General features: G+C 42.7%; 1 protein-coding gene across 1 annotated transcript in view; it reads right to left on the reverse strand.

Annotated features, from left to right (window-relative positions):
* Positions 1-7,371: 7,371 nt before the first annotated feature.
* The window catches only part of LOC120017477 (inactive tyrosine-protein kinase 7-like), a 186,699-nt gene continuing 167,653 nt past the window's right edge, over positions 7,372-26,417 (reverse strand). The window contains exons 12-20 of the mRNA XM_038960250.1: positions 25,221-25,365; positions 22,511-22,638; positions 20,333-20,533; positions 18,559-18,717; positions 18,080-18,312; positions 16,193-16,273; positions 15,711-15,862; positions 9,930-10,108; positions 7,372-9,156 (exon numbers count right to left, since the gene is read on the reverse strand). Coding sequence (XP_038816178.1) covers positions 8,996-9,156; positions 9,930-10,108; positions 15,711-15,862; positions 16,193-16,273; positions 18,080-18,312; positions 18,559-18,717; positions 20,333-20,533; positions 22,511-22,638; positions 25,221-25,365 — 1,439 coding nt within the window. The 3' untranslated portion in view covers positions 7,372-8,995. The remainder of the gene's footprint in view (positions 9,157-9,929; positions 10,109-15,710; positions 15,863-16,192; positions 16,274-18,079; positions 18,313-18,558; positions 18,718-20,332; positions 20,534-22,510; positions 22,639-25,220; positions 25,366-26,417) is intronic.

Raw genomic sequence — 26,417 nt, forward strand, 5'->3', positions numbered from 1 at the left:
GCTAACCACATTATATGTTTAAAAAATAAATATTTAACCACATATGTTGTTGTTAATCGGCACTGTTGACATTGTCAACCATTAGTTGTTGCGTCACATTAGCCGTGTTTCCGCACGGACCCTTTAGACCGCAACACACAACGCGCTCTACTATTCCACAGAGTTTTAAACCCAGAGGCGCAACCTCGCAAAACTTCCGGGAACACTTGCGAAGCAGACCAGGCTGGGTTTTGGAGTTTGAGAAGTCAAAGAGAACAGTGACATTTTACCTTAGTTTCTCGAAATCTAAAGGCACAACCTAGATTCGAGCCAATGTCTTAAGTAGTTGAACATGCTGTTACTCCAACCTCATCAAAGTGACCGATTGATATCTTTTAATTTTTGTGAAAAACAACTTCAAAAATCGAATCAAAATCTTTATATTGAAGGACTGCCTTTGATTTGATGGCCTGCACACATGCGTAGTTCAGCACAAGACGACAGGAGTCTTCTACTGGAGAAGCAGTTTCTGCCTATCTTTGTAATATTTGGCTGTGTGCTCTGGGTCTCAGTAGCTAGCAGCTGCTGTAGAGCTGTCTGTCTCTCTTGTGGTGCTTAAAAATCCACAATGTGCTCAGCATTGAGCAACAGTTTTGAAGGAAAACTTACAGAAAATTCAACCATAAACACATTCCTAGGCATTTCTTTAGATGACAGCAAAAACTTAATTTGCATAGAAGTCAAGTCTACAGGCTCCTGAATAGCTTCTATTCCCAAGCCATAAGACTGCTAAATAGCTAACAAAAGGGCTCACAAACACAGACCACATGTAACCACGCCAGCCCAAGACCTCCACATCCGGCTTCTTCACCTGTGGGATCATTTGAGACCAGCCACCTGGACAGCTGATGAAACTGTGGGTTTGTACAACCGAAGAATCGCTGCACAAACTGTCAGAAACCGTCTCAGACAAGCTCATTTGCGTACTCGTTGTCCTCATCAGGGTCTTGACCAGACTGCAGTTTGGCGTCGTAACTGACTTCAGTGGGCAAATGCTCACCTTCGATGTCCACTGGCGCGCTGGAAAAGTGTGCTCTTCACCAATGAATCCCAATTTCCAACTGTACCGGGCAGATGGCAGACAGTATGGCGTTGTGTGGGGGAGCGGTTTGCTGATGTCAACATTGTGAACAGAGTCCCCCGTGGTGGTGGGGTTATGGTATGGGTAGGCATAAGCTAAGGACAATGAACACAATTGCATTTTATCGATGGCAATTTGAATGCACAGAGGTATCGTGATGAGATCCTGAGGCCCACTGTCGTGCCATTCATCCGCTGCCATCACCAGTGTGTTTCAGCATGTTAATGCACATGTCGCAAAGATCTCTACACAATTCCTGGAAGCGGAAAATGTCCCAGTTCTTACATGGCCTGCATACTCCCCAGACATGTCACCCATTGAGCATGTTTGGGATGCTCTAGTCTAGATTGACGTGTACGACAGCGTGTTCCAGTTCCTGGCAATATCCAGCAACTTTGCACAGCCATTGAAGAGGAGTGGGAAAACATTCCACAGGCCACAATCCACAGCCTGATCAACTCTATGCGAAGGAGATATGTCACGCTAAAATTATTATTATTCTTTTTTAGATGTTTACCTTTATTTAACTAAGCAAGTCAGTTAAGAACAAATTCTTATTTTCAATGACGGTCTAGGAACAGTCGGTTAACTGCCTTGTTCATGTAAATGAGGCAAATTATGTTCACACCAGATACTGACTAGTTTTCTGATCCACGCCCATACCTTTTTTTTAAAGGTACCTGTGACCAACAGAGGCATATCTGTATTCCCAGTCGTGAAATCCATAGATTAGGGCATAATTAATTTATTTCAATTGACTGATTTCCTTATATGAACTATAACTCAGTAAAATCGTAAATATTTTTGTTCAGTGTACAGTGAGAGTGGTTACAGTTTCTCAGCCCATCCCTCTGCTTTTTACCGAAGCGGGTGGGTAGAACGCTTTGTTATTGTTTCAACTGCTGATTGCCACTTCAATTAGGGTCAAATTTGAACAATTTATAAAAATGTGATTAATAATCGAGTTAATCGCACAGAAAACAATGCGATGAACTCGATACATTTTTAAAATCATTTGACAGTCCTATGTTAAACACTTAGTAATAAAAGGTTCACATTATATCAGAGGTAATTAACACCATAAGTCACCTTCCATCAAGGGTCATGGACCTCAAGTCCTCAGTAGTTTATTGTAGACTATACCAAATCAAAGTTTGTCACATGTCAGAATACAACGGGTGTAAGCCATACAGTGAAATGCTATCAAGCTCTTCCTCAACAATGCAGAGTTCAATATCAGAGGTACGAAATAGAAAAATATCTTTAAAAAGGCATGGAAACAACACTAGGTCAGATAAAGATCAACACATGAGAAATAAAACACACCAAAATGTAAGCTATGCCTTCAGAAAGTATTCACACCCCCCTTGACTTTTTACACATTTGGTGTGTTACAGCCTGAATTTCAAAATTGATTAAATTTAGATTTTTTTTGTCATTGGTCTAGACACTATACCCCATAATGTCAAAGTGGAATGATGTTTTTTGACATTTTTACCATTTAATTAAAAATGAAAAGTTCAAATGTCTTGAGTCAAAAAGTATTCAACACCTTTGTTATGGCAAGCCTAAATAAGTTCAGGAGTAAACATTTGCTTAACAAGTCACATAATAAGTTGCATGGACTCACTCTGTGTGCAATAATAGTGTTTAACATGATTTTTGAATAACTACCTCATCTCTGTACCACACACATACAATTATATGTAAGGTCCCTCAGTCGAGCAGTGAATTTCAAACACATATTCAACCACAAAGACCAGGGAGGTTTTCCAATGCTTCGCAAAGAAGGGCACATATTGGTAGCTGTGTATATAAATAAAAAGCAGATGATGAATATCCCTTTGAGCAGGGTGAAGTTGTTAATTACACTTTGGATGGTGTATCAATACACCCTGTTGCGACAAAGATACAGGCGTCATTCCGAACTCAGTTGCCAGAGAGGAAGGAAACCGTTCAGGGATTTCACCATGAGGCAAATGGTGACTTTAAAACAGTTACAGAGTTTAATGGCTGTATAGGTGTCACGCCCTGACCTTAGTTATCTATGTTTTCTTTATTATTTTGGTTAGGTCAGGGTGTGACGAGGGTGGGTATGCTTGTTTTGTATTGTCTAGGGTTTTTTGTATGTCATGGGGTGTTGGTAAGTCTAGGCATATGTATGTCTATGGTGGCCTGAATTGGTTCCCAATCAGAGGCAGCTGTTTATCGTTGTCTCTGATTGGGGGTCATATTTAGGTTGCCATTTTCCCTTTTGGTTTTGTGGGTTCCTATTCTATGTTTAGTTGCCTGTCTGCGCTAACCATATTAGCTTCACGTTTTGGTCAGTGTTCGTTCCATAAATAAAGAAGAATGTACGCTTATCACGCTGCACCTTGGTCTCCTCCCTACGACGGCCGTGACAATAGGAGAAAACTGAAGATGGATCAACAACATTGTAGTTACTCCACAATAATAACCTAATTGACAGAGTGAAAAGAAGGAAGCAGAATACAAATATTCCAAAACAGGCACTAAAGTAATACTGCAAAAAATTTGGCAAAGCAATTAACTTTTGTCCTGAATACAGTGTTATGTTTTGGGCAAATCCAACACATTACTCTCCATATTTTCTAGCATAGTGGTGGCTGCATCATGTTATGGCTATGCTTGTAATCGTTAAGGACTGGAGAGTTTTCAGGATAAAATAGAAACGGGCAAAGCACAGGCAAAATCCTAGAGGAAAACTTTGTTCAGTCTGTTTTCCACTAAGCACTGGGAGATTAATTCACCTTTCAGCAGGTCAATAACCTAAAACACAAGGCCAAATCTACACTGGAGTTGCTGACCAAGAAGACAGTGAATGTTCCTGAGTGGCCGAGCTACAGTTTTGACTTAAATCTACAGGCAAGACCTGAAAATGGTTGTCCTAGCAATGATCAACAACCAATTTGACAGAGCTTGAAGAATTTTGAAAAGAAACATGGGAAAATGTTGCACAATCCAGATGTGGAAAGCTCTTAGAGATTTTTTAGATGAGTCCAGAGCTTGGACAGTCCCGTGCTTGGTGACGAGTTTGGAGGGGATTATGGTGTTAAACGTTGAGCTGTAGTCAATGAACAGCATTCTCAGATAGGTGTTCCTCTTTTCCAGATGGGAGAGAGCAGTGTGAAGTGCAATTGAGATTGCGTTATCAGGCCAATCAAGGCTCAATATCATAATTTGTGATAAGCAGTAGGTCAATGTGAACAGTCCCAGAGTTTCATGCCACACAGGGCTACATGATAATGAGTCACATGGCCTGAAGATGTATAATGATGATCCCCATGTGAAAGAGAAAATGAACCAAGAGGTTGAAGAGAGTGGTAACGGAAAGGCCACATTTGCATGTCAAAACGCCCACACCCACTCCTCTCTATCCACACAATGGTCTCTATCAGCACAATGATGAGATGATTCACGGGGTGGAGCTTTAAGATTACTTTGTGAGTGGATGTGGGTAAGCCTAGAAAATTGTCTACTCTTCAGCTGAAAATTGAATTCAGCTACATCAAAAACTTTATAAAAATTTACACCCACGACAGATCATGCATTGTAATCATTCATAATCATGTACCATGACAGCCATGGTAAATGCAACCATTCATGTTCAATAGATTAATTAGTTGGCTAGCCATCTATAATAGATTAGATACAGCTTTATAGAATATTTATTTAACTTCCACAAAAGTTCCTTACATGCTGACCAGACCGGACAGTTGCAAAATAAATGTACACATACATGTTATTCAATCATCGCACCCACTCTGCTCGCGCGTGACAGCGAGCGTCTGCGTGGCCAGGCACTAAAATAGAACTTGGTTAGCATCAAATAGCCCCTGCGATATGCAACTTTTCATGGAAGTTAGGAACCAATATACACAGGCAGTTGAGAAATTGAGAATTTCAATAAGCATTTTTCTACGGCTGGCCATGCTTTCCACCTGGCTACCCCTACCTCGGTCAACAGCCTTTCACCCCCAACAGAAACTCGCCCAAGCCTCCCCCATTTCTCCTTCACCCCAAATCCAGATAGCTGATGTTCTGAAAGAGCTGCAAAATCTGGACCCCTACAAATCACCCGGGCAAGACAATCTGGACCCTCTCTTTCTAAAATGATCAGCCGAAATTGTTGAAACCCCTATTACGAGCCTGTTCAACCTCTCTTTTGTATTGCCTGAGATCCCCATAGATTGGAAAGCTGCCGCGGTCATCCCCCTCTTCAAAGGGGGAGACACTCTAGACCCAAACTGCTACAGACCTATATCTATCCTACCCTGCCTTTCTAAGGTCTTCGAAAGCCAAGTTAACAAACAGATCACCGACCATTTCGAATCCCACCGTACCTTCTCCGCTATACAATCTGGTTTCAGTTCAGTGTGTCAAATCAGAGGGCCTGTTCTCCGGACCTCTGGCAGTCTCTATGAGGGTGCCACAGGGTTCAATCCTCGGGCTGACTCTTTTCTCTGTATACATCAATGATGTCGCTCTTGATTCTGGTGATTCTCTGATCCACCTCTACGCAGACGACACCATTCTGTATACTTCTGGCCCTTCCATGGCCTCCAACTGCTCTTAAATGCAAGTAAAACTAAATGCTCTTCAACCGATCGCTGCGCACACCTGCCCGCCCGTCCAGCATAGACTGTAAACTTGCCTTCCAGACTCACATTAAGCATCTCCAATCCAAAATGAAATCTAGATTCGGCTTCCTATTTCGCAATAAAGCATCCTTCACTCATGCTGCCAAACATACCCTTGTAAAACTGACCATCCTACTCATCCTTGACTTCGGTGATGTCATTTACAAAATAGCCTCCAACACTCTACTCAGAAAATTGGATGCAGTCTATCACAGTGCCATCCGTTTTGTCACCAAAGCCCCATATACTACCCACCACTGCGACCTGCACGCTCTCGTTGGCTGGCCCTCACTTCATATTCGTCGTCAAACCCACTGGCTCCAGGTCATCTATAAGTCTTTGCTAGGTAAAGCCCCGCCTTATCTCAGCTCACTGGTCACCATAGCAGCACCCACCCGTAGCACGCGCTCCAGCAGGTATATTTCACTGGTCACACCCAAAGCCAATTCCTCCTTCGGCCGCCTTTCCTTCCAGTTCTCTGCTGCCAATGACTGGAACGAACTGCAAAAATCACTGAAGCTGGAGACTCATATCTCCCTCACTAACTTTAAGCACCAGCTGTCAGAGCAGCTCACAGATCACTGAACCTGTACATAGCCCATCTGTAAATAGCCCATCCAACTGCCTCGTCCCCATACTGTAATTTCATTTATTCATTTTACTCCTTTGCACCCCAGTATCTCTACTTGCACACTCATCTTCTGCACATCTATCACTCCAGTGTTTAATTGCTATATTGTAATTATTTCACCACTATGGCCTATTTATTGCCATACCTCCCTTATCCTACCTCATTTGCACACTTTTTCTATTGTATTATTGACTGTATGTTTGTTTATTCCATGTGTAACTCTGTGTTGTTGTTTGTGTCAAACTGCTGTGCTTTATCTTGGCCAGGTCGCAGTTGTAAATGAGAACTTGTTCTCAACTAGCCTACCTGGTTAAACAAAGGTGAAATAAATAAATAAAACATTTGTGATGCTCAACGCGCTGCAAGTCCTGGCTCTCGAATCTCCTCATTGGTTTTTAGAAGCATATACCCACGTGATTGAAAGATTAACTGACGTCCACACTCCAGTCGGTTGTAGTAATGCACCGTAAAGTTGGTTGCCAACTGCCATATAAAGTCCAAAGAAAAAGAAGCCGGAAGGAAGGAGGAGAGAATTCAGTTTCATCTGAAACTAATTCGGTTTACCGTTTTATTTGTGGATTAATTGTCAGAGTAGAGGACCGCACAAGCGGTTTGGTCAGCATGTTACAGTGTTAGCTCTTCAGTATCTCCGATCTCTCCAGTCTACATGGCCCTGTACACATTCAGGTTGGTCAACTGTACAACGCATTTGACACAATGTCTGTGGCACAAGTGATATTTTTGCAACACAGTGGAGAGTTTGTCTGCACAAAAATGTTTACACAACCATTGTGTGGTGTCTCCACAATGCTTGTGTAATAATGTTTGTGTAGAAAAACTCTGTTGTATCACGTACATGCAAAATGCGTTGTACATCAGTTGTACAACTTGAGTGTGTATGGGGCCAATCAGAGTGAGTTCTATGTTACACAGCAATTAAGACAGCCAAGACTCCTCAGTTTAAAAAAACGTGATCCTTTATTGAGAGCAGCTTGTATACATTGAGGTTACTGTAATTATTAGCTGAAGTGGATAAAAAAAAAAGAGACCTAGGTGTGAGCGCCTAGCATTCGTAAAACAGTTTTGCCCTAAAAACAATATATAAAAACAAGGTCTTAGCAAACAAAAAAGACCATTGCATTTTGATTAGATATTGAGAAAAAAGGAAAGCGGAAAAAACAGCTAATAATCCTTCATTTACCAGGCACTAAAGAGTCCCTTGAAGAGCATTGGTGATTCTCTCTCATCCATCTTTGCTCATGGTAATAACACATGTATTACCAAACTGACTGTGTTACTGAGATGTATCATAAGAGACTGAATACATATGCAACTGCATTAAGTGATCATCAAAGTACCTTTTTACGAAGAATAAAAAAAATGGGTAAAAAAGACGGGACCTTCATAATAAATAAAGAGGTTCCCGCAGGTACATCCTTCTACAATATGATAGTAATAAAAAGGGATATTTTTAAGTGAAGTTAGTGCATGGTTTCTACATTATGTACACATTGCCTTGTGGTATGGTCCACATTACAACATTGCACAAAATCATTGGACCAGCTAGAAAGAAAAGGGACTTGTGATTGGACCTCTGAAAATACAGCATTGCCGGCCATTTATTAACGACAGACTGATAAAGTGATAACATGGTTATACAGCTAATATGTGGTCTATTATATGGTAATCCCATCAATGATGGTCAACATCGAGCACTTCAGAGTTAAAATGACACTTGTAACACACTCATTAAGAGATTTTGTTTTTTTAACTCACAAAATATTCCTTGGCTATAAATGTGATAGTACATTTGTTCCTGTGAAGTATATAATTAACACAGACAAGTCAATCCACTGAGTTCCCCAGACACAATGAGTAACAGACTTTCAAGTTTAAACTCAGTAAAAATCTGGTCCATTGGTGCTCATACTCAGATCTTGCCTCTTCAATAGACATCAGAACAACAGCTCAGACAACAGCATCAGTGGCACACATTAGAGGCTGCAAAATTCCAAGTCTGAAACACACTAGATACAGCTTTCAGGTGGTGAGTCCAGTCCAGCACATACAGAAAGTTCCCCCTGATGGATAAAAGTAACTTAGGATCTCCTGGATTGGTTGGGGGGACTTTAGAGTTGGTAGATTGAGGTTCAGGTAGGCAAGGAGAGGCACTTTAGTTTTTATGGTTCCTGTGCTGCGAGGTCCAAAAAAAGAGAGGGAGAGCGGTCTCTGGGACAAACCAGCCCTGAGAGACCCATGCCAGGCATGGGCCCACTGGAACCACATGGGCCAAAAGGGACAGCGTCAGCGGGCATGCCTTCCATGCTGCAATTAAGGCAAATGTAAACTCCTGGCACTCGTGTCCTCCTCACATGAAACCATCTACACACACTCAACGGTATGTATCCAATCCATTGGTATAACAAAAGTGTTTTGTTCTTATCCACACGCCCTTTTAAATAATAACTCCTGGTCCCTGAAATGTGTGTGACTCAGAATCCAGAATTTCTGTGTTTATTTTTTTTTGGGGGGGGGGGGGGGGTGTCACTTCTTGGGGTGGGGGTGGGTTCAGTTGTCCTCCTCTCAGACATTGCTGTCGGAGGACAGATCCCCCAGGGTGTTGACGACCTCGCTGAAGGAGGGACGCTCTTTGAGACTTGGGGCCCAGCAGCGGCACATGAGCTTGTAGACTTTGGAGGGGCAGCCGTCAAGCACGGGTAACTTCATCTTGCCGGCCTGCAGACCTGGGGAGAGAAGAGTGGAGCAGAGAAACAGGGGAGGTTAGACTTGGGCGACAGAACATACAGGTCAAGGTGATTTGACTCATCTGTTTCTGGTATGGGATTCATAAAAATGATTGGACAGACAGCCTGCCCCCAGCTTGATAATAACATGATGATACTGTATGTGCCACTTTCTTTGTCAAGGTGACCTAAAGTACAGTGCATCTCAATACAACGTCAACCAAATACAACTTGTTCCCCTAACAGAACCATGAAAATGATTCATCACAGTTCTGAGACTGAGAATAGCCACTTCAGTATAGCTTGAAGTTATCCCAAGAATAGGAGAGTGGCCATGTCTGAAATCTGTATTAACATACTAGGCTTGTCCATACTGAGAATGCATCATCAAATGCACAATTGTGTTGTTTCCCTCCATTCGTTCATTTTGGTACAGCGCATCACCTTATCTGATTATAGGCTGTTGTCAAACACATGTGGGTCTGGAAAGACGATTCTCTTCCTCAATTGTGTGCAGCGAATTCATATTGGATGAAAAGCCCAAGTGAGTATGACATCTTTGCATTTAAAGCATACTACATTTTTGAAATTTTCACATACTATAAAACATTCTATTTTCTCATACCCAGTCAGCCTACTATTTAATACGCACGTATGGGTATTCGGACAGGCCCAGTACCCTTTGCAAGATTGATATCTGAACAGTGATTGCTCAGCCATTGGAGCACACAGATTGGTGGGCACTATGTACATTTCTATTGATTTATACTGACCCTCCAGCACCTCGTCATCACTGAGTTTGGTGTATGGCAGTTCCCCGTGGCTGAACACCTCCCACATGAGCACCCCAAAGGCCCAGACATCTGACTTGGTGGAGAAGTCATCCTCAAACACAGACTCGGCCGGGAGCCAGCGCAGGGGGATCCACGCTTGCCGGTAGTGGTAGTACTCACTGCAGACAGACAGTCAAGACAGAAAGACAGATAAACAGAGAGAGAGTGTCAAGATGTTATCATGTACATAATTAAACTATGTTACTATTTTGTCTTGACTTTACACTTAGCAATGGCTGCATAGATCATCCTAGTACACTTTTGCTATACTTTCTTCTCGCATGATAGACCGTAACTACACACGTCTTACTATCCAGGTCTGTACCCAAACAATTCGAGCTTCTACTTTTAAAAATCCACCTTTCCAGAAACAAGTCTCTCACCGTTGCTGCGTGCTATAGACCACCCTCTGCCCCCAGCTGTGCCCTGGACACCATATGTGAATTGATTGCCCCCCATCTATCTTCAGAGCTCGTGCTGCTAGGTGACCTAAACTGGAACATGCTTAACACCCCGGCCATCCTACAATCTAAGCTTGATGCCCTCAATCTCACACAAATTATCAATGAACCCACCAGGTACAACCCCAAATCCGTAAACACGGGCACCCTCATAGATATCATCCTAACCAACTTGCCCTCCAAATACACCTCTGCTGTTGTCAACCAAGATCTCAGCGATCATTGCCTGCATCCGTAATGGGTCTGCGGTCAAACGACCACCCCTCATCACTGTCAAACGCTCCCTAAAACACTTCAGCGAGCAGGCCTTTCTAATCGACCTGGCCTGGGTACCCTGGAAGAATATTGACCTCATCTCGTCAGTAGAGGATGCCTGGTTATTCTTTAAAAGTGCATTTCTTACCATCTTAAATAAACATGCTCCATTCAAAAAATTTAGAACCAGGAACAGATATAGCCATTGGTTCACTCCAGACTTGACTGTCCTTGACCAGCACAAAAACATCCTGTGGCGTTCTGCATTAGCATCGAATAGCCCCCGTGATATGCAACTTTTCAGGGAAGTTAGGAACAAATATACACAGGCAGTTAGGAAAGCTAAGACTAGCTTTTTCAAGCAGAAATGTGCATCCTGTAGCACAAACTCAAAAAAGTTCTGGGACACTGTAAAGTCCATGGAGAATAAGAGCACCTCCTCCCAGCTGCCCAATGCACTGAGGCTATAAACACTGTCACCACCGATAAATTCACTATAATTGAGAATTTCAATAAGCATTTTTCTACAGCTGGCCATGCTTTCCACCTAGCTACCCCTACCCCGATCAACAGCCCTCCACCCCCCACAGCAACTCGCCCAAGCCTCCCCCATTTCTCCTTCACCCAAATCCAGATAGCTGATGTTCTGAAAGAGCTGCAAAATCTGGACCCCTACAAATCAGCCGAGCTAGACAATCTGGACCCTCTCTTTCTAAAATGATCTGCCAAAATTGTTGCAACCCCTATTACTAGCCTGTTCAACCTCTCTTTCGTATCATCTGAGATTCCCATAGATTGGAAAGCTGCCACGGTCATCCCCCTCTTCAAAGGGAGAGACACTCTATACCCAAACTGCTACAGACCTATATCTATTCTACCCTAAGGTCTTCGAAAGCCAAGTTAACCTGTTGAGGATAGAGGGCGCTATTTACACTTTGGGGAAAAGTCGTGCCCAATTTAAACGGCCTCGTACTCTATTCTTGCTCGTACAATATGCATATTATTATTACTATTGGATAGAAAACACTCTCAAGTTTCTAAAACCGTTTGAATTATATCTGTGAGTAAAACAGAACTCATTTTGCAGCAAACTTCCTGTCAGAAAGTAAAAAATCTCAAATCGAGGCTCTGTTCTAGGGCCTGCCTATAAATGTGCTTGATATGTATTAGTATACATGCACTTCATACGCCTTCCACTAGATGTCAACAGGCAGTGAGAGAAGAAATGGAGTGTATAACTTGATCTGAGGTCAAATAAAAGCTCTTGGCATGACGTGACACCAGTTTCCTGTTTTCTGGAGCGCGCGAGAAGGGACCTGGTATTGCCTTCTGAAAAGCTGTCGTTATAGACGACTAATATCTCCGGCTTTGATTTTATTTGATAAATGTGACAATATCATCGTAAAGTATGTTTTTTCAATATAGTTTTATTAGATTATTGAAATTTTTTCGGGACGTTAGGCGTGTTGCTTTGTCTGCGTTTGTTCACGAAGGAGAGCTTCGCGTCACTTTGCTAGCTTTCCGTGCTAATTGACTGGAGAAGAGGACATTCTAAAACCAAACAACGATTGTTCCCGACAAAGGACCCCTTGTACAACATTCTGATGTAAGCTCAACAAAAGTAGGACCCATTTATGATGCTATTTCATATATCTGTCGGAACATGTTTACTAATAGTTTGCGCCCAGATTTTGGGCACTCTCTTGCCATAACGTAAACTGCATGTCGTAATGAAGTTATTTTTAGAATTCTAACACGGCGATTGCATTAAGAACTAGTGTATCTATCATTTCCTATACAACATGTATTTTTTAGTAATGTTTATGAATAGTTATTTGGTCAGAATATGTGAGTGTCAGAAAAATATCCGGACGTTCTGGGAAAAAGATGCTACGTTAGCACAATGTATAACCACTGATTTCAGCTCTAAATATGCACATTTTCGAACAAAACATAAGTGTATGTATAACCTGATGTTATAGGACTGTCATCTGATGAAGCTTATCAAGGTTAGTCAAAAATTATATATCTTTTGCTGGTTTGTTACGATCACTAACTTTTGCTGCTGGTAAATGGCTTGTGTTTCTGGCTATTGTGGTAAGCTAATATAATGCTATATTGTGTGTAAAACACTTAAAAAATCTGAAATATTGGCTGGATTCACAAGATGCTTGTCTTTCATTTGCTGTACACCATGCATTTTTCAGAAATGTTTTATGATGAGTATTTAGGTATTCCACGTTGGTCTCTATAATTACTCTGGCTGCTTCGGTGCTATTTGTGACGGTAGCTGTGATGGTAGCTGCAATGTAAAACTGATTTATAGCTCAAATATGCACATTTTTCGAACAAAACATAGATTTATTGTGTAACATGTTATAAGACTGTCATCTGATGAAGTTGTTTCTTGGTTAGTTTGGTTGGTTCTTGGTTAGTTTGGTTGGTTTTCTGCAAGCTACCTGTGCTGTGAAAGAAATGTCTGTGCTTTTTTGTATTTGGTGGTGAGCTAACATAAATATACGTGGTGTTTTCGCTGTAAAACATTTTAAAAATCGGACATGTTGACTGGATTCACAAGATGTTTATCTTTCATTTGCTGTATTGGACTTGTTAATGTGTGAAAATTAAATATTTCTCAAAAATATTTTTTGAATTTCGCGCTCTGCCTTTTCAGTGGAATGTGGGAGGAGTTCCGCTAGCGGAACCCCAGTCCTAGACAGGTTAACAAACAGATCACCGACCGTTTCGAATCCCACCGTACCTTCTGCGCTATGCAATCTGGTTTCAGAGCTGGTCATGGGTGCACCTCAGCCACGCTCAAGGTCCTAAACGATATCATAACCACCATCGATAAGAGACATTACTGTGCAGCCGTATTCATCGACCTGGCCAAGGCTTTCGACTCTGTCAATCACCACATTCTTATTGGCAGACTTAACAGCCTTGGTTTCTCAAATGACTGCCTCGCCTGGTTCACCAACTACTTCTCTGATAGAGTTCAGTGACTCAAATCGGAGGGCCTGTTCTCCGGACCTCTGGCAGTCTCTATGGGGGTGCCACAGGGTTCAATTCTCGGGCCGACTCTTCTCTGTATACATCAATGATGTCTCTCTTGCTGCTGGTGATTCTCTGATTCACCTCTACGCAGACGACACCATTCTATATACTTCTGGCCCTTCTTTGGACACTGTGTTAGCTAACCTCCAGACGAGCTTCAATGCCATACAACTCTCCTTCCATGGCCTCCAACTGCTAAAATTAATGCATGCTTTTCAATCGATCGCTGCTTGCACCTGCCTGCCCGTCCAGCATCACTACTCTGGACGGTTCTGACTTAGAATATGTGGACAATTACAAATACCTAGGTGTCTGGTTAGACTGTAAACTCTCCTTCCAGACTCACTGTTACGGATACAAGTATTCTGTGTGTATCCTGTGTGTATTTCTGTTCTCTCCTTCTCCCCTACTCACAGGTGACAATCATCATTCCCAAATCAGTCATCAATCAGTCGCTAATCGGAAGACACCTGCTCCTTTTCCCTTACCCAATCACAGTCCCTTTTCCTTGGTTTAAAAACCCTGTCAGTTGTGTTCTCTAGAGCTCAATCTCTCTGTAAATGCCATATGTTGTAGATCTCTTGTGTGGTTTAGGATACATGTCACTTTGTCCCCACCTGTGAGTATTGTTTTTGGTTATGGTGTTTGAGTGTTGGTTTGATGGTGGGAAAAGGGGGTAACCAGACAGTTCGCCCATGGGCATACACTACCCGTAGGTAAACTTTGTTAAATACACTAGTTAGAACTGGGCGGACCACCCACTGTATTTTTGGTTAGTTAGCTGTTGTTGAAATAGGCTAGTCTAGCTTAGGGGTGTTTTTGGATTATAATTCTTTCTTTCCTTGGGTCCAGCTCAGCCCCTTTCCTGCTCCCCCCATTACCGTGTGTTTGTAAATAAACCCTGAGTGTTTGACGGTAGATATTAGTTGTCGTGGTTATTTCGTTCTCACTCTTACTTTGTCACTACTATAATTTGCATGAGTTATGTTACGGTCCCATTACCATCCCCCCCTAGATTGTCGGGCCAAAGGGATTCGTAAGACTCACATTAAGCATCTCCAATCCAAAATTAAATCTAGAATCGACTTCCTATTTCGCAACAAAGCATCCTTCACTCATGCTGCCAAACATACCCTCGTAAAACTGACCATCCTACCGATCCTCGACTTCAGCGATGTCATTTACAAAATAGCCTCCAACACTCTACTCAACAAATTGGATGCAGTCTATCACAGTGCCATCCGTTTTGTCACCAAAACACCACTGCGACCTGTACGCTCTCGTTGGCTGGCCCTCGCTTCATACTCGTCACCAAACCCACTGGCTCCAGGTCATCTACAAGTCTTTGCTAGGTAAAGCCCCGCCTTATCTCAGCTCACTGCTCACCATAGCAGCACCCACCCATAGCACGCGCTCCAGCAGGTATATCTCACTGGTCACACCCAAAGCCAATTTTTCCTTTGGCCGCCTTTCCTTCCAGTTCTCTGCTGCCAATGACTGGAACGAACTGCAAAAATCACTGAAGCTGGAGACTCATATCTCCCTCACTAGCTTTAAGCACCAGCTGTCAGAGCAACGCAGAGATCACTGCACCTGTACATAGCTCATCTGTAAATTGCCCATCCAACCACCTCATCCCCCATACTGTATTTATTTATTTATCTTGCTCCTTTGCACCCCAGTATCTCTACTTGGACATTCATCTTCTGCACCTCTACCATTCCAGTGTTTAATTGCTATATTGTAATTACTTCGCCACCATGGCCTATTTATTGCCTTACCTCCCTTATCCTACCTCATTTGCACATGCTGTATATAGACCTTTTCTACTGTTCTTTTATGTGTCAAACTGCTTTGCTTTATCTTGGCCAGGTCGCAGTTGCAAATGAGAACTTGTTCTCAACTAGCCTACCTGGTGAAATAAAAAATAAAATTGCAGGCCCCATACCTGTTGTAAACATCCTTGCTGAGGCTGGGAGCTGAGATTTTGACGCTGCGTTGGCCGCTGATCAGGCAGTTACGGGCGGCCAGGTCTTTATGAACGAAGCGGTGATTGGACATGTGCTCCATCCCATGAGCCACCTGGGCACAGATGGATACCTGGGTAGATGAACAGAGAGACAGAGAGAGAGAGACAGAGAGAGAGACCGAGGGAGAGAGAGAGAGACCGAGGGAGAGAAATGGCATTAGCATATAATACAAAGCTGCTTAACACGGGATGGCCTGAATCAAACAGGTTTTACATAGTAGTTTTTTTTTTTAAGTTGTCAAAAGAAAAAAGGACTAGTTCGCATCAAAATGCAGACACCTGTGTGCCCTCAAGCTGGAACATAATGATTCCATTAAAGGGGGCATAATGGCATCTGTCGTGTGCTTGTTTTTCAAATGAAATGAGCAAATTACATCCAAAGTGTAGTGAACGCCACTTACTCTGGTCTTGGTGGTGATAGGTTGAGACTTGATTTTCTCATCTTTGCTATTGGAGATTCTCAAGAACTGTTTCAGATCTCCCTATTTCCAAGGAAGTAGAAATAGAGAGAATCAAAGGTCAAAAACATGTTCACTTTGTAAATGTAGGAAGCATAACAATAAAAAGAACACACTTGGAGCATGTACCAAATAAAACTGCACAACTTCATCAACGTTGCAAAGACAATTGTTATAGTCTACATGAATATAAAGCATGGATAAGAGTGTTACACTATGCTCTATGGTTATGTAATCGTTCAGCATCTATCATGTAGTGTGTGTGTGTTCATTTGCTTGTATGTGGGTGTGTGTGTGCATGTGCCTGTGCTTGCTCACGTGCGTATGTGTGTGCGCTCGCTCATGTGTGCATCTACAGTTGAAGTCGGAAGTTTACATCCACCTTAGCCAAATACATTTAAACTCAGTTTTTCACAATTCTTGACATTTAATCCTAGTAAAAATGCCCTGTATAAGGTCAGATAGGATCACCACTTTATTTTAAGAATGTGAAATGTCAGAATAATAGTGGAGAGAATGATTTATTTCAGCTTTTATTTCTTTCATCACATTCCCAGTGGGTCAGGAGTTTACATACACTCAATTAGTATTTGGTAGCATTGCCTTTAAATTGTTTAACTTGGGTCAAACGTTTTGGGTACTGCCCACACATTTTCTATGGGATTGAGGTCAGGGCTTTGTGATGGCCACTCCAATACCTTGACTTTGTTGTCCTTCAGCCATTTTGCCACAACTTTGGAAGTATGCTTGGGGGCATTGTCCATTTGGAAGACCCAATTGCGACCAAGCTTTAACTTCCTGACTGATGCCTTGATATGTTGCTTCAATATATCCACATAATTTTCCTCCCTCATGACACCATCTATATTGTGAAGTGCACCAGTCCCTCCTGCAGCAAAGCACCCCCACAACATGATGCTGCCACCCCATGCTTCACGGTTGGGATAGTGTCCTTCGGCTTGCAAGCCTCCCCCTTTGTCCTCCAAACATAACGATGGTCATTATGGCCAAACAGTTCTATTTTTGTTTCATCAGACCAGAGGACATTTATCCAAAAAGTACAATCTTTGTCCCCAAGTGCAGTTGCAAACCATAGTCTGGCATTTTTATGGTAGTTTTGGAGCAGTGGCTTCTTCCTTGCTGAGCGGTCTATCAGGTTATGTCGATATAGGACTCATTTTACTGTGGATATAGATACTTTTGTACCTGTTTCCTCCAGCATATTCACAAGGTCCTTTGCTGTTGTTCTGGGATTGATTTGCACTTTCACACCAAAGTACGTTCATCTCTAGGAGACAGAACGCGTCTCCTTCCTGAGCGGTATGACGGCTGCGTGGTCCCATGGTGTTTATACTTGCATACTATTGTTTGTACTGATGAACGTGGTACCTTCAGGCATTTGGAAATTGCTCCCAAGGATGAACCAGACTTGTGGAGGTCTACAATTACTTGAAATACATCCACAGGTACACCTCCAATTGCCTATCAGAAGCTTCTAAAGCCATGACATAATTTTCTGGAATTTTCCAAGCTGTTTAAAGGCACAGTCAACTTAGTGTATGTAAACTTCTGACCCACTGGAATTGTGATACTAAGTTTGATTCTAAGTGAATAATCTGTCTGTAAACAATTGTTGGAAAAATTACTTGTGTCATGCACAAAGTAGATGTCCTAACCAACTTGCCAAAACTATAGTTTGTTAACAAGAAATTTGTGGAGTGGTTGAAAAACGAGTTTTAATGACTCCAACCTCCAACCAAGTGTATGTAAACTTCCGACTTCAACTGTATGTGTGTGCGTCTTTCTGCGCACATGTATTTGTGTGTTTACCAGGTCATAATACTCCAGGATCATATAGTGGGGCTCGGCCTCCCTACACAGTCCCAGCAGTCGCACCACATTGCCGTGGCTCAGCTTGGAGAACATGTCGGCCTCACGGCGGAAATCCAGCTGTAGCTGCTCATCCTTGCTCTGCAGGCTCTTCACCAACACCACTGTCTCCTCCTCACCCTCCTCGATGCCCTTCGCCTTGGCCAGCAGCACCTCGCCAAACTCACCCTTCCCTACACACAGGCAGACGCAGGCAGGAAGACAGACGGACAGACAGGTAGGCACGCACAGGTCAGAGGTTAGACTCAGATATGCCAACATTTTCTTCCAGGTTTAAGAGTAAAGACAAACCTGGTAAATAGAGGTGAAATTAAGTAAGTGTATGAAAATGTGCTCAAGCATTTACTCCAGTTACAGTGCACAGCTGTTCGGCACGCTCTCAATTAGCTTCACTCCTCATACCCGCGTGACCATCTTACCCAGTGTAGTGATGGTGTGTAGGTCTGCCCGGGGGAACTGTAGCTTTTCGTTGGCACTGCTATGGCGTTTCTCTGCTGCCGCCGTGGTGCCCACGCTGGTCAAAGCCACCTCTTCCTGGATCTCAGCGGTGGTGTGGCCATTCTGCTGTACAGCCCCTCCTGGTGGACATCAACCACATTACACAATGTGCATGTTTGAGATTGATTACATTGCAGTTGGACTGCACAGAATCACCGATGTACAAATCACCTTGCATCCCAATTAACTACTCATTATGTGGTCAAGATAAGCGATTCTGCACCTCGCCTTGGTCAAAATGATCCCCTGAAACACACCGAATGTTGTGACATAAAATACCAAAATACCAAAATGTGATGTGAAATCCACAAGAAAATGAGCAGACAGTAATGTGGGCAGATATTGCACAACACAATTCAAACATACTCCAGTTTGATGATTAGAAATATTTAATAACCATTTTATAATAATGCTAATCTTTTGAAATCAGAGAGAAAAGTTCCCTGAGTCTGTAACCCCTACTTTGAGCACTTCAGTGCCAAAACTGAGATTTTTATTTTACCAGGTAAGTTGACTGAGAACACATTCTCATTTACAGCAACAACCTGGGGAATAGTTACAGGGGAGAGGAGGGGGATGAAGGAGCCAATTGTAAACTGGGGATAATTAGGTGGCCATGACACTCACATTGGGAATTTAGCCAGGACACCGGGGTTAACACCCCTATTCTGACAATAAGTGCCATGGGATCTTTAGTGACCACAGAGAGTCAGGACACCCGTTTAACATCCCATCCAAAAGACTACACAGGGCAATGTCCCAATCACTGCCCTAGGGCATTTAGATATTTGTTTTTAGACCAGAGGAAAGGGTGCCTCCTACTGGCCCTCCAAAACCACTTCCAGCAGGATCTGGCCTCCCATCCAGGGACTGACCAGGACCAACCCTGCTTAACTTCAGAAACCAGCCAGCAGTGGGATGCAGAGTGGTATGCTGCCGGCCTTAGATCAGTGTCTGGTTGTACAGATGAGAGGGAACAAATGGAGCCATTATATGTGGATTAACTTCACAAAGATAAGTATTTAGTTTGTAAGGAGAGCACCCCCGTTTTGCTTACTTAATCTTAAAGACTCTTACCAAATGATATAAAACAACTCAAAACCCAGGTATTTCACTATGGTGACTTTTGCACTTTCCTTGCAATGCTCTTGGCAGCCACAAGGTGGTAGCAAGTCAACTGGGTATGAATGAGCTCAAAATGTTCAACATGTACGGGCAGAGCATGATGTCGGTATGAGCATTCAGACACACATCAGACTCATAAATAAATGTTTCTTCTGTGACTCACAAAGACACAACTACTTGCCAGACATGTAGCCTACACAAGATTATAGCAAACAGTGAATTTACTCAGAAACCCACCTGGAATTGACGCTTAGTCTGGAACTCCAGACCCTAGGCAACAGTGAATAGGGTCTGGTTTCAACGAGGGACTCTTTTGGCATAGAGGAACTACGTCACTGCCTACGAAGGAGGGAGGGGGGGGGGGGGGGAAATCGGGGAGTCTCCTAACAAATCAAGAGGCAGACACGGCAGAACGTCGCGATTCAAAACGTAAGTTTGCAAGCAAAAACCTTTGTAGTGGTTTTAGTTAAGGTATTGATGCAAACTACCGTAGCCACTTGTGAAATCTACCTACCTACCTACCTACCTACCTACCCACCCACCAACCCCCCCCTATCCCCCCCGACTCACTGTTAAGACACTCCATCTCGGGCTCCTCTCCCTCCTGGCCCTTCTGCAGCCTCTTGGCGTTGCGTCTCTTCTTGCAGTAGAACATGAGGCCCAGCACCACGATGATGTAGGCCACGGCCGCCCCCACAGACAAACCTATAGTCTGAATCATTTTATAGGGTGCCTTCTCCTCATGGTCCACCAATGTCTGCACCGGTTTCTCTGCCAAAGACAGAGGAGAAAGGACATTATGGTTATTTATTTGATTTATACCAGGTAGGTAGATGAGCAAATTCTCTTTGTTTATCAGAATGAGCTGTGTTAATTAAAGTTGAAGTGATAGTCCATCAGATGTTACTTTTATTTATCCATGTAGGTTATTGAGTATACATTCACTTGAACAATAACAGCCTGGTTTGCTGTAACAGAGGAGTGAGTTGTGGGAGTTAAAATTTGGGATTGAGACATATACACAACAGATGGTAGTGAACATGGGTAGACACATCTCAGCTTGGTATGTTCTTCAATCTGGTACCCACTGGTACCCACTGGAATCTGGTACCCACTGCTTGAGACAATAGTGTTGTGTGTCCATCCAAGTAATATTGAATACACATCATGTGGATCATTAACCCTTTACACTTGTGGGGAATTGGCCTATATGCACAGGGTTCAATTAAAATGTTTCTTACGGAAGAAGTATGAAATGCATGAGCATTGTAGCAATTGAAAGGGATAGTTTGGAGATTCTGGGAAATTTATTAGACCAAATTTAAGGACACAACAGTTCACCTGACACAAGGCTGAATCCAAACATTCCACCGTTGATTTTATGAGCATTTTACATTTACTGTACTTTTCGCCGCATTTGTTGATAACCAAATCTGAAAATACTGTGGATACATTCAGTAACATGATAAGAATATTCCTGGAAAATATGGGGTAGGTGCAACATAAGAAGAAATGTTAAGTGAGAGGACTAGCTGGTGTCTCCAAGTGGCTACACACCTCTACAAAGTGTGCACAGTTGCTAAGTAATTCCAATGCACTTTTATGACTCAAAGAAGAGTCTTCAACTATAAGATACTTTTTTGAGCTCTCTTAGCTGTTGTTGAGGAACTAGAGCAAGCACACTTGTAGTTGTTTTGTTTGGAACACAGCCCTGCATCCCCGCCATCATACAATTACTGTTGTTGTTTACGCAATCCAAAAACGGATCATTATAAATTGCATTCTGGGTCAGGTGGGCATCATTTGAAAGCTTGTTCTATTGTCAACAAGACCAGCTAAGTTACAAAATACCACCTTACAGTGATAGGCTTTCACAAGGCAATTCAGAGAAACAGATAGTAATTTATTGCGCATTGAAATGAGTCATAGGTGCATTCTGCAGCGAATTTAAAAAACTATAATAATTTACAGCATTTCCCTCACTCTTACAAAAAAAATATTAAAAAGTTTCCCAGTTAGTGGGAGGGATGGGGGCAACTTCTTGTTGCGTGCGGTGCTCTAGTTCAGAACGGCTGTCAGTCAAAACCCATACAGCGCTGTGAAGCTCAGAGCCTGAGCTCTGACGTCATGTATAGCATGTTATTGTACAGCCACTGCGTTCCAATTTAGGTGCTTATCAGTGCCCAAATTCAAATTTCAATCCGTATATGGGTACAGTACGAGTGTAAAGGGCTACAGTTCCAAGCTGTCAGTTCCAAGCTTTCTTTTCTTGAATGTTTTTGTTAAGGAAACTGGCACAGAAAAAAACATCCAAAGATTTCACACTCACATCATCCATTTCTAACCAGAGCCTTAGAAACTGGAACAAAACGCTGAATGAAGTCCTCTGTCCTACAATGAACTACTTCTGCGAACTAAACAGTCTGCCTCACTTAACCCCTCACAGGGAGAGGTTTGAATAATACAAAACCCCTGAACATCCTATTTTAAACTACAAGCCCAAGCACAAGGAGGAGCCACGGTGTATGTGAGAAAGGGTTGATTCAATCTAAAGTCTGTCCCCGTCACTTCACCAATGACTCTGGCGAGACGGGTTATTAGAACGCTCAGATGGCTGAGTGGTTAATTACAGTCCTCATCCAGTCCTCGTGATTGCTACACGCATGCAAGCACACACAGTAACATGGTGGGGGTGGCATCCTTTTGTGTGTACGTGTGTGCATCTGTATGAGAGAGAGAGATACTTACCCACTACGTAGAGCTGTGCCACACGGTCACTGATGCTGCAGCTGTTTCCGGCAATGCAGGTGTATTTGCCTGTGTCGTCCGTGGTGACATCTGTTATCACCAGAGAGCCATTGACCATTAACTGGAACCTGAGAAAGAGAGAGAGAGAAAGAGAGAGAGAGTGGGGGGGGGGGGGGGAGAGAAAGAGAGAGTGTGAGAGAAAAATTTGTGATAGAGTTAGAGGGAGAGAGAGAAAGAAGAAAGAAAGGAAGTAAAAAAGAAAGAAAGAAAGAAAGAAGAAAGAGCGTGAAATAAAGATGAACTTTGTTCCATTGATTCCCTCCTTCTGAAAGACCAGCATCCTGGAGTCACTTCTTCACTGTTGAAGATGAGACTGGTGTTTTGCAGGTACTATTTAATGAAGCTGCCAGTTGAGGACTTGTGAGGCATCTGATTCTCAAACTAGACACTCTTATGTACTTGTCCTGTTGCTCAGTTGTACACCGGGGCCTCCCACTCCTCTTTCTATTCTGGTTAGGGCCAGTTTGTGCCGTTCTGTGAAGGGAGTAGTACAGTCGTGGCCAAAAGTTTGTTGCTTCAGTGTCTTTAGATATTTTTGTCAGATGTTTATATGGAATACTGAAGTATAATTACAAGCATTTCATAAGTGTCAAAGGCTTTTATTGACAATTACATGAAGTTGATGCAAAGAGTCAATATTTGCAGTGTTGACCCTTCTTTTTCACCCTTCTTTTTGTAACTTCTGGGCCACATCCTGACTGATGGAAGCCCATTCTTGCATAATCAATGCTTGGAGTTTGTCAGAATTTGTGGGGTTTTGTTTGTCCACCCGCCTCTTGAGGATTGACCACAAGTTCTCAATGGGATTAAGGTCTGGGGAGTTTCCTGGCCATGGACCCAAAATATCAATGTTTTGTTCCCCGAGCCACTTAGTTATCACTTTTGCCTTATGGCAAGGTGCTCCATCATGATGGAAAAGGCATTGTTCGTCACCAAACTGTTCCTGGATGGTTGGCAGAAGTTGCTCTCTGAGGATGTGTTGGTACCATTCTTTATTCATGGCTGTGTTCTTAGGCAAAATTGTGAGTGAGCCCACTCCCTTGGCTGAGAAGCAACCCCACACATGAATGGTCTCAGGATGCTTTACTGTTGGCATGACACAGGACTGATGGTAGTGCTCACCTTGTCTTCTCCAGACAAGCTTTTTTCTGGATGCCCCAAACAATCAGAAAGGGGATTCATCAGAGAAAACGACTTTACCCCAGTCCTCAGCAGTCCAATCCATGTACCTTTTGAAGAATATCAGTCTGTCCCTGATGTTTTTCCTGGAGAGAAGTGGCTTCTTTGCTGCCCTTCTTGACACCAGGCCATCCTCCAAAAGTCTTTGCCTCACTGTGCGTGCAGATGCACTCACACCTGCCTGCTGCCATTCGTGAGCAAGCTATGTACTGGTGGTGCCCCGATCCCGCAGCTGAATCAACTTTAGGAGACGGTCCTGGCGCTTGCTGGACTTTCTTGGGCGCCCTGAAGCCTTCTTCACAACAATTGAACCGCTCTCCTTGAAGTTCTTGATGATCCGATAAATGGTTGATTTAGGTGCAATCTTACTGGCAGCAATATCCTTGCCTGTAAAGCCCTTTTTGTGCAAAGCAATGATGACGGCACGTGTTTCCTTGCAGATAACCATGGATGACAGAGGAAGAACAATGATTCCAAACACCACCCTCCTTTTGAAGCGTCCAGTCTGTTATTCGAACTCAATTAGCATGACAGAGTGATCTCCAGCCTTGTCCTCATCAACACTCACACCTGTGTTAACGAGAGAATCACTGACATGATGTCAGCTGGTCCTTTTGTGGCAGGGCTGAAATGCAGTGGAAATGTTTTTTGGGGATTCAGTTCATTTGCATGGCAAAGAGGGACTTTGCAATTAATTGCAATTCATATGATCACTCTTCATAACATTCTGGAGTATATGCAAATTGCCATCATACAAACTGAGGCAGCAGACTTTGTGAAAATAAATATTTGTGTCATTCTCAAACATTTTGGCCACGACTGTACACAGCGTTGTATGAGATCTTCAGTTTCTTGGCAATTTCTCGCATGGAATAGCCTTTATTTCTCAGAAAAATAATAGACTTGACGAGTTTCAGAAGATAGTTCTTTGTTTCTGCTCATTTTGAGCCTATAATCGAACCCACAAATGCTGACGCTCCAGATACTCAACTAGTCTAAAGAAGGCCAGTTTTATTGCTTCTTTAAACAGCACAACAGTTTTCAGCTGTGCTAACATAATTGCAAAAGGGTTTTCTAATGATCAATTAGCCTTTTAAAATGATAAACCTGGATTAGCTAACACAACGTGCCATTGGAACACTGGAGTGATTGCTGCTGATAATGGGCCTCTGTACGCCTATGTAGATATTCCATTAAAATCAGCCGTTTCCAGCTACAATAGTCATTTACAACATTAACAATGTCTACACTGTATTTCTGATCAATTTGATGTTATTTTAATGGACTTTTTTTTTTGCTTTTCTTTCAAAAACAAGGACATTTCTAAGTGACCCCAAAATTTTGAACGATAGTGTATGTTATGTTACAACTTCTGTCAATATATTCCAGTGCCTTTTTATTCCAGAGCACCACAAAGGAAGACAATGTTGTCGTGTGTGTGATATTATCGTCTCTGTGGGTAAAGCCTTACCTTCTCCTGCTGGTGTCCAACACCTTATCCTTGACCATCCACTGGACGCGGGGCTCAGGGTCTGCTGTGGCCTGGCAGTGTAGGATGGCTGTGTGGCCCTGGTACACTGTGGTGTTCTCTGGCTCCAGCTTGAAGCGGATATACACTACACACACACACACACACACACACACACACACACACACACACACACACACACACACACACACACACACACACACACACACACACACACACACACACACACACACACACACACACACACCACAGTTAATATACCACACTATCTCTAAACAAAGTTCAGGAAACTGATTTCCTATAGACTCACTGTGGTGACAGTGTTGTAGAGCTGGGACAATAAACCCGAAAATGATCGACGCCGACCACACAGATAACTTATCGCAGGCATTTTGCTGATATCGTTCATTGCGATAAGTACTATACTAGAGAAATGTTATGTTTGAAATTAAATACTTTTGCTGATATGGGTGATTATTAATGGGACAATTGATGGCTACAATCATCAAAGTAGTAGTAGTAGTTTAAATTATAATAATACAAAAAAACTGTGGTGCACATTAATGTTTTAAACTTGTCGTTCTATTTATCGTTATCGCATCAATTCAGGCAATTTATAACAATATGGGATTTTTGTCCATATCGAACAGCTAGTTCTACATTGTGGTGGGCTTTCTTTGTGTCGACCACAAGTGTCTTCAACACCTAATGGAGTTTCATTACATGGATGCCAGATGGCCTTCTAATGCACGGATGAATGAAAGACAACCACATCGACAATGGTCATTAGAAAGCTGATTATAAACAGTGCATCAACTAAAAGAAGAGACAAACAGTAATCAGAAATCAGAAAGGACTGCCATTATGAGGACGGTGAGGAAAATACAAACCTAAACCTAGTGTAAAAAACGCACCCCAGTAGACGAATGTCCGTGACTTTTTCCATTTTTTATTGCAAGGTGCATGACTTAAATGTTTTATTTGATTGAAGTCGAGGTCAGTCGTCAATTAGTTGCTCCAGCCAAAACCAGTTAAATAGCCATCACTAGCAGGCTTCCACCCGGTTACTTAACCCTGCACCTTAGAGGCTGCTGCCCTTTATACATAGACTTGGAATCCCGGGCCACTTGAATAATGGAACACTAGTCACTTTAATAATGTTTTTTTTTTTTATTACAT

The sequence above is a fragment of the Salvelinus namaycush genome, chromosome 22, assembly GCF_016432855.1.
Source record: "Salvelinus namaycush isolate Seneca chromosome 22, SaNama_1.0, whole genome shotgun sequence".
Lineage (NCBI taxonomy): Eukaryota > Metazoa > Chordata > Actinopteri > Salmoniformes > Salmonidae > Salvelinus > Salvelinus namaycush.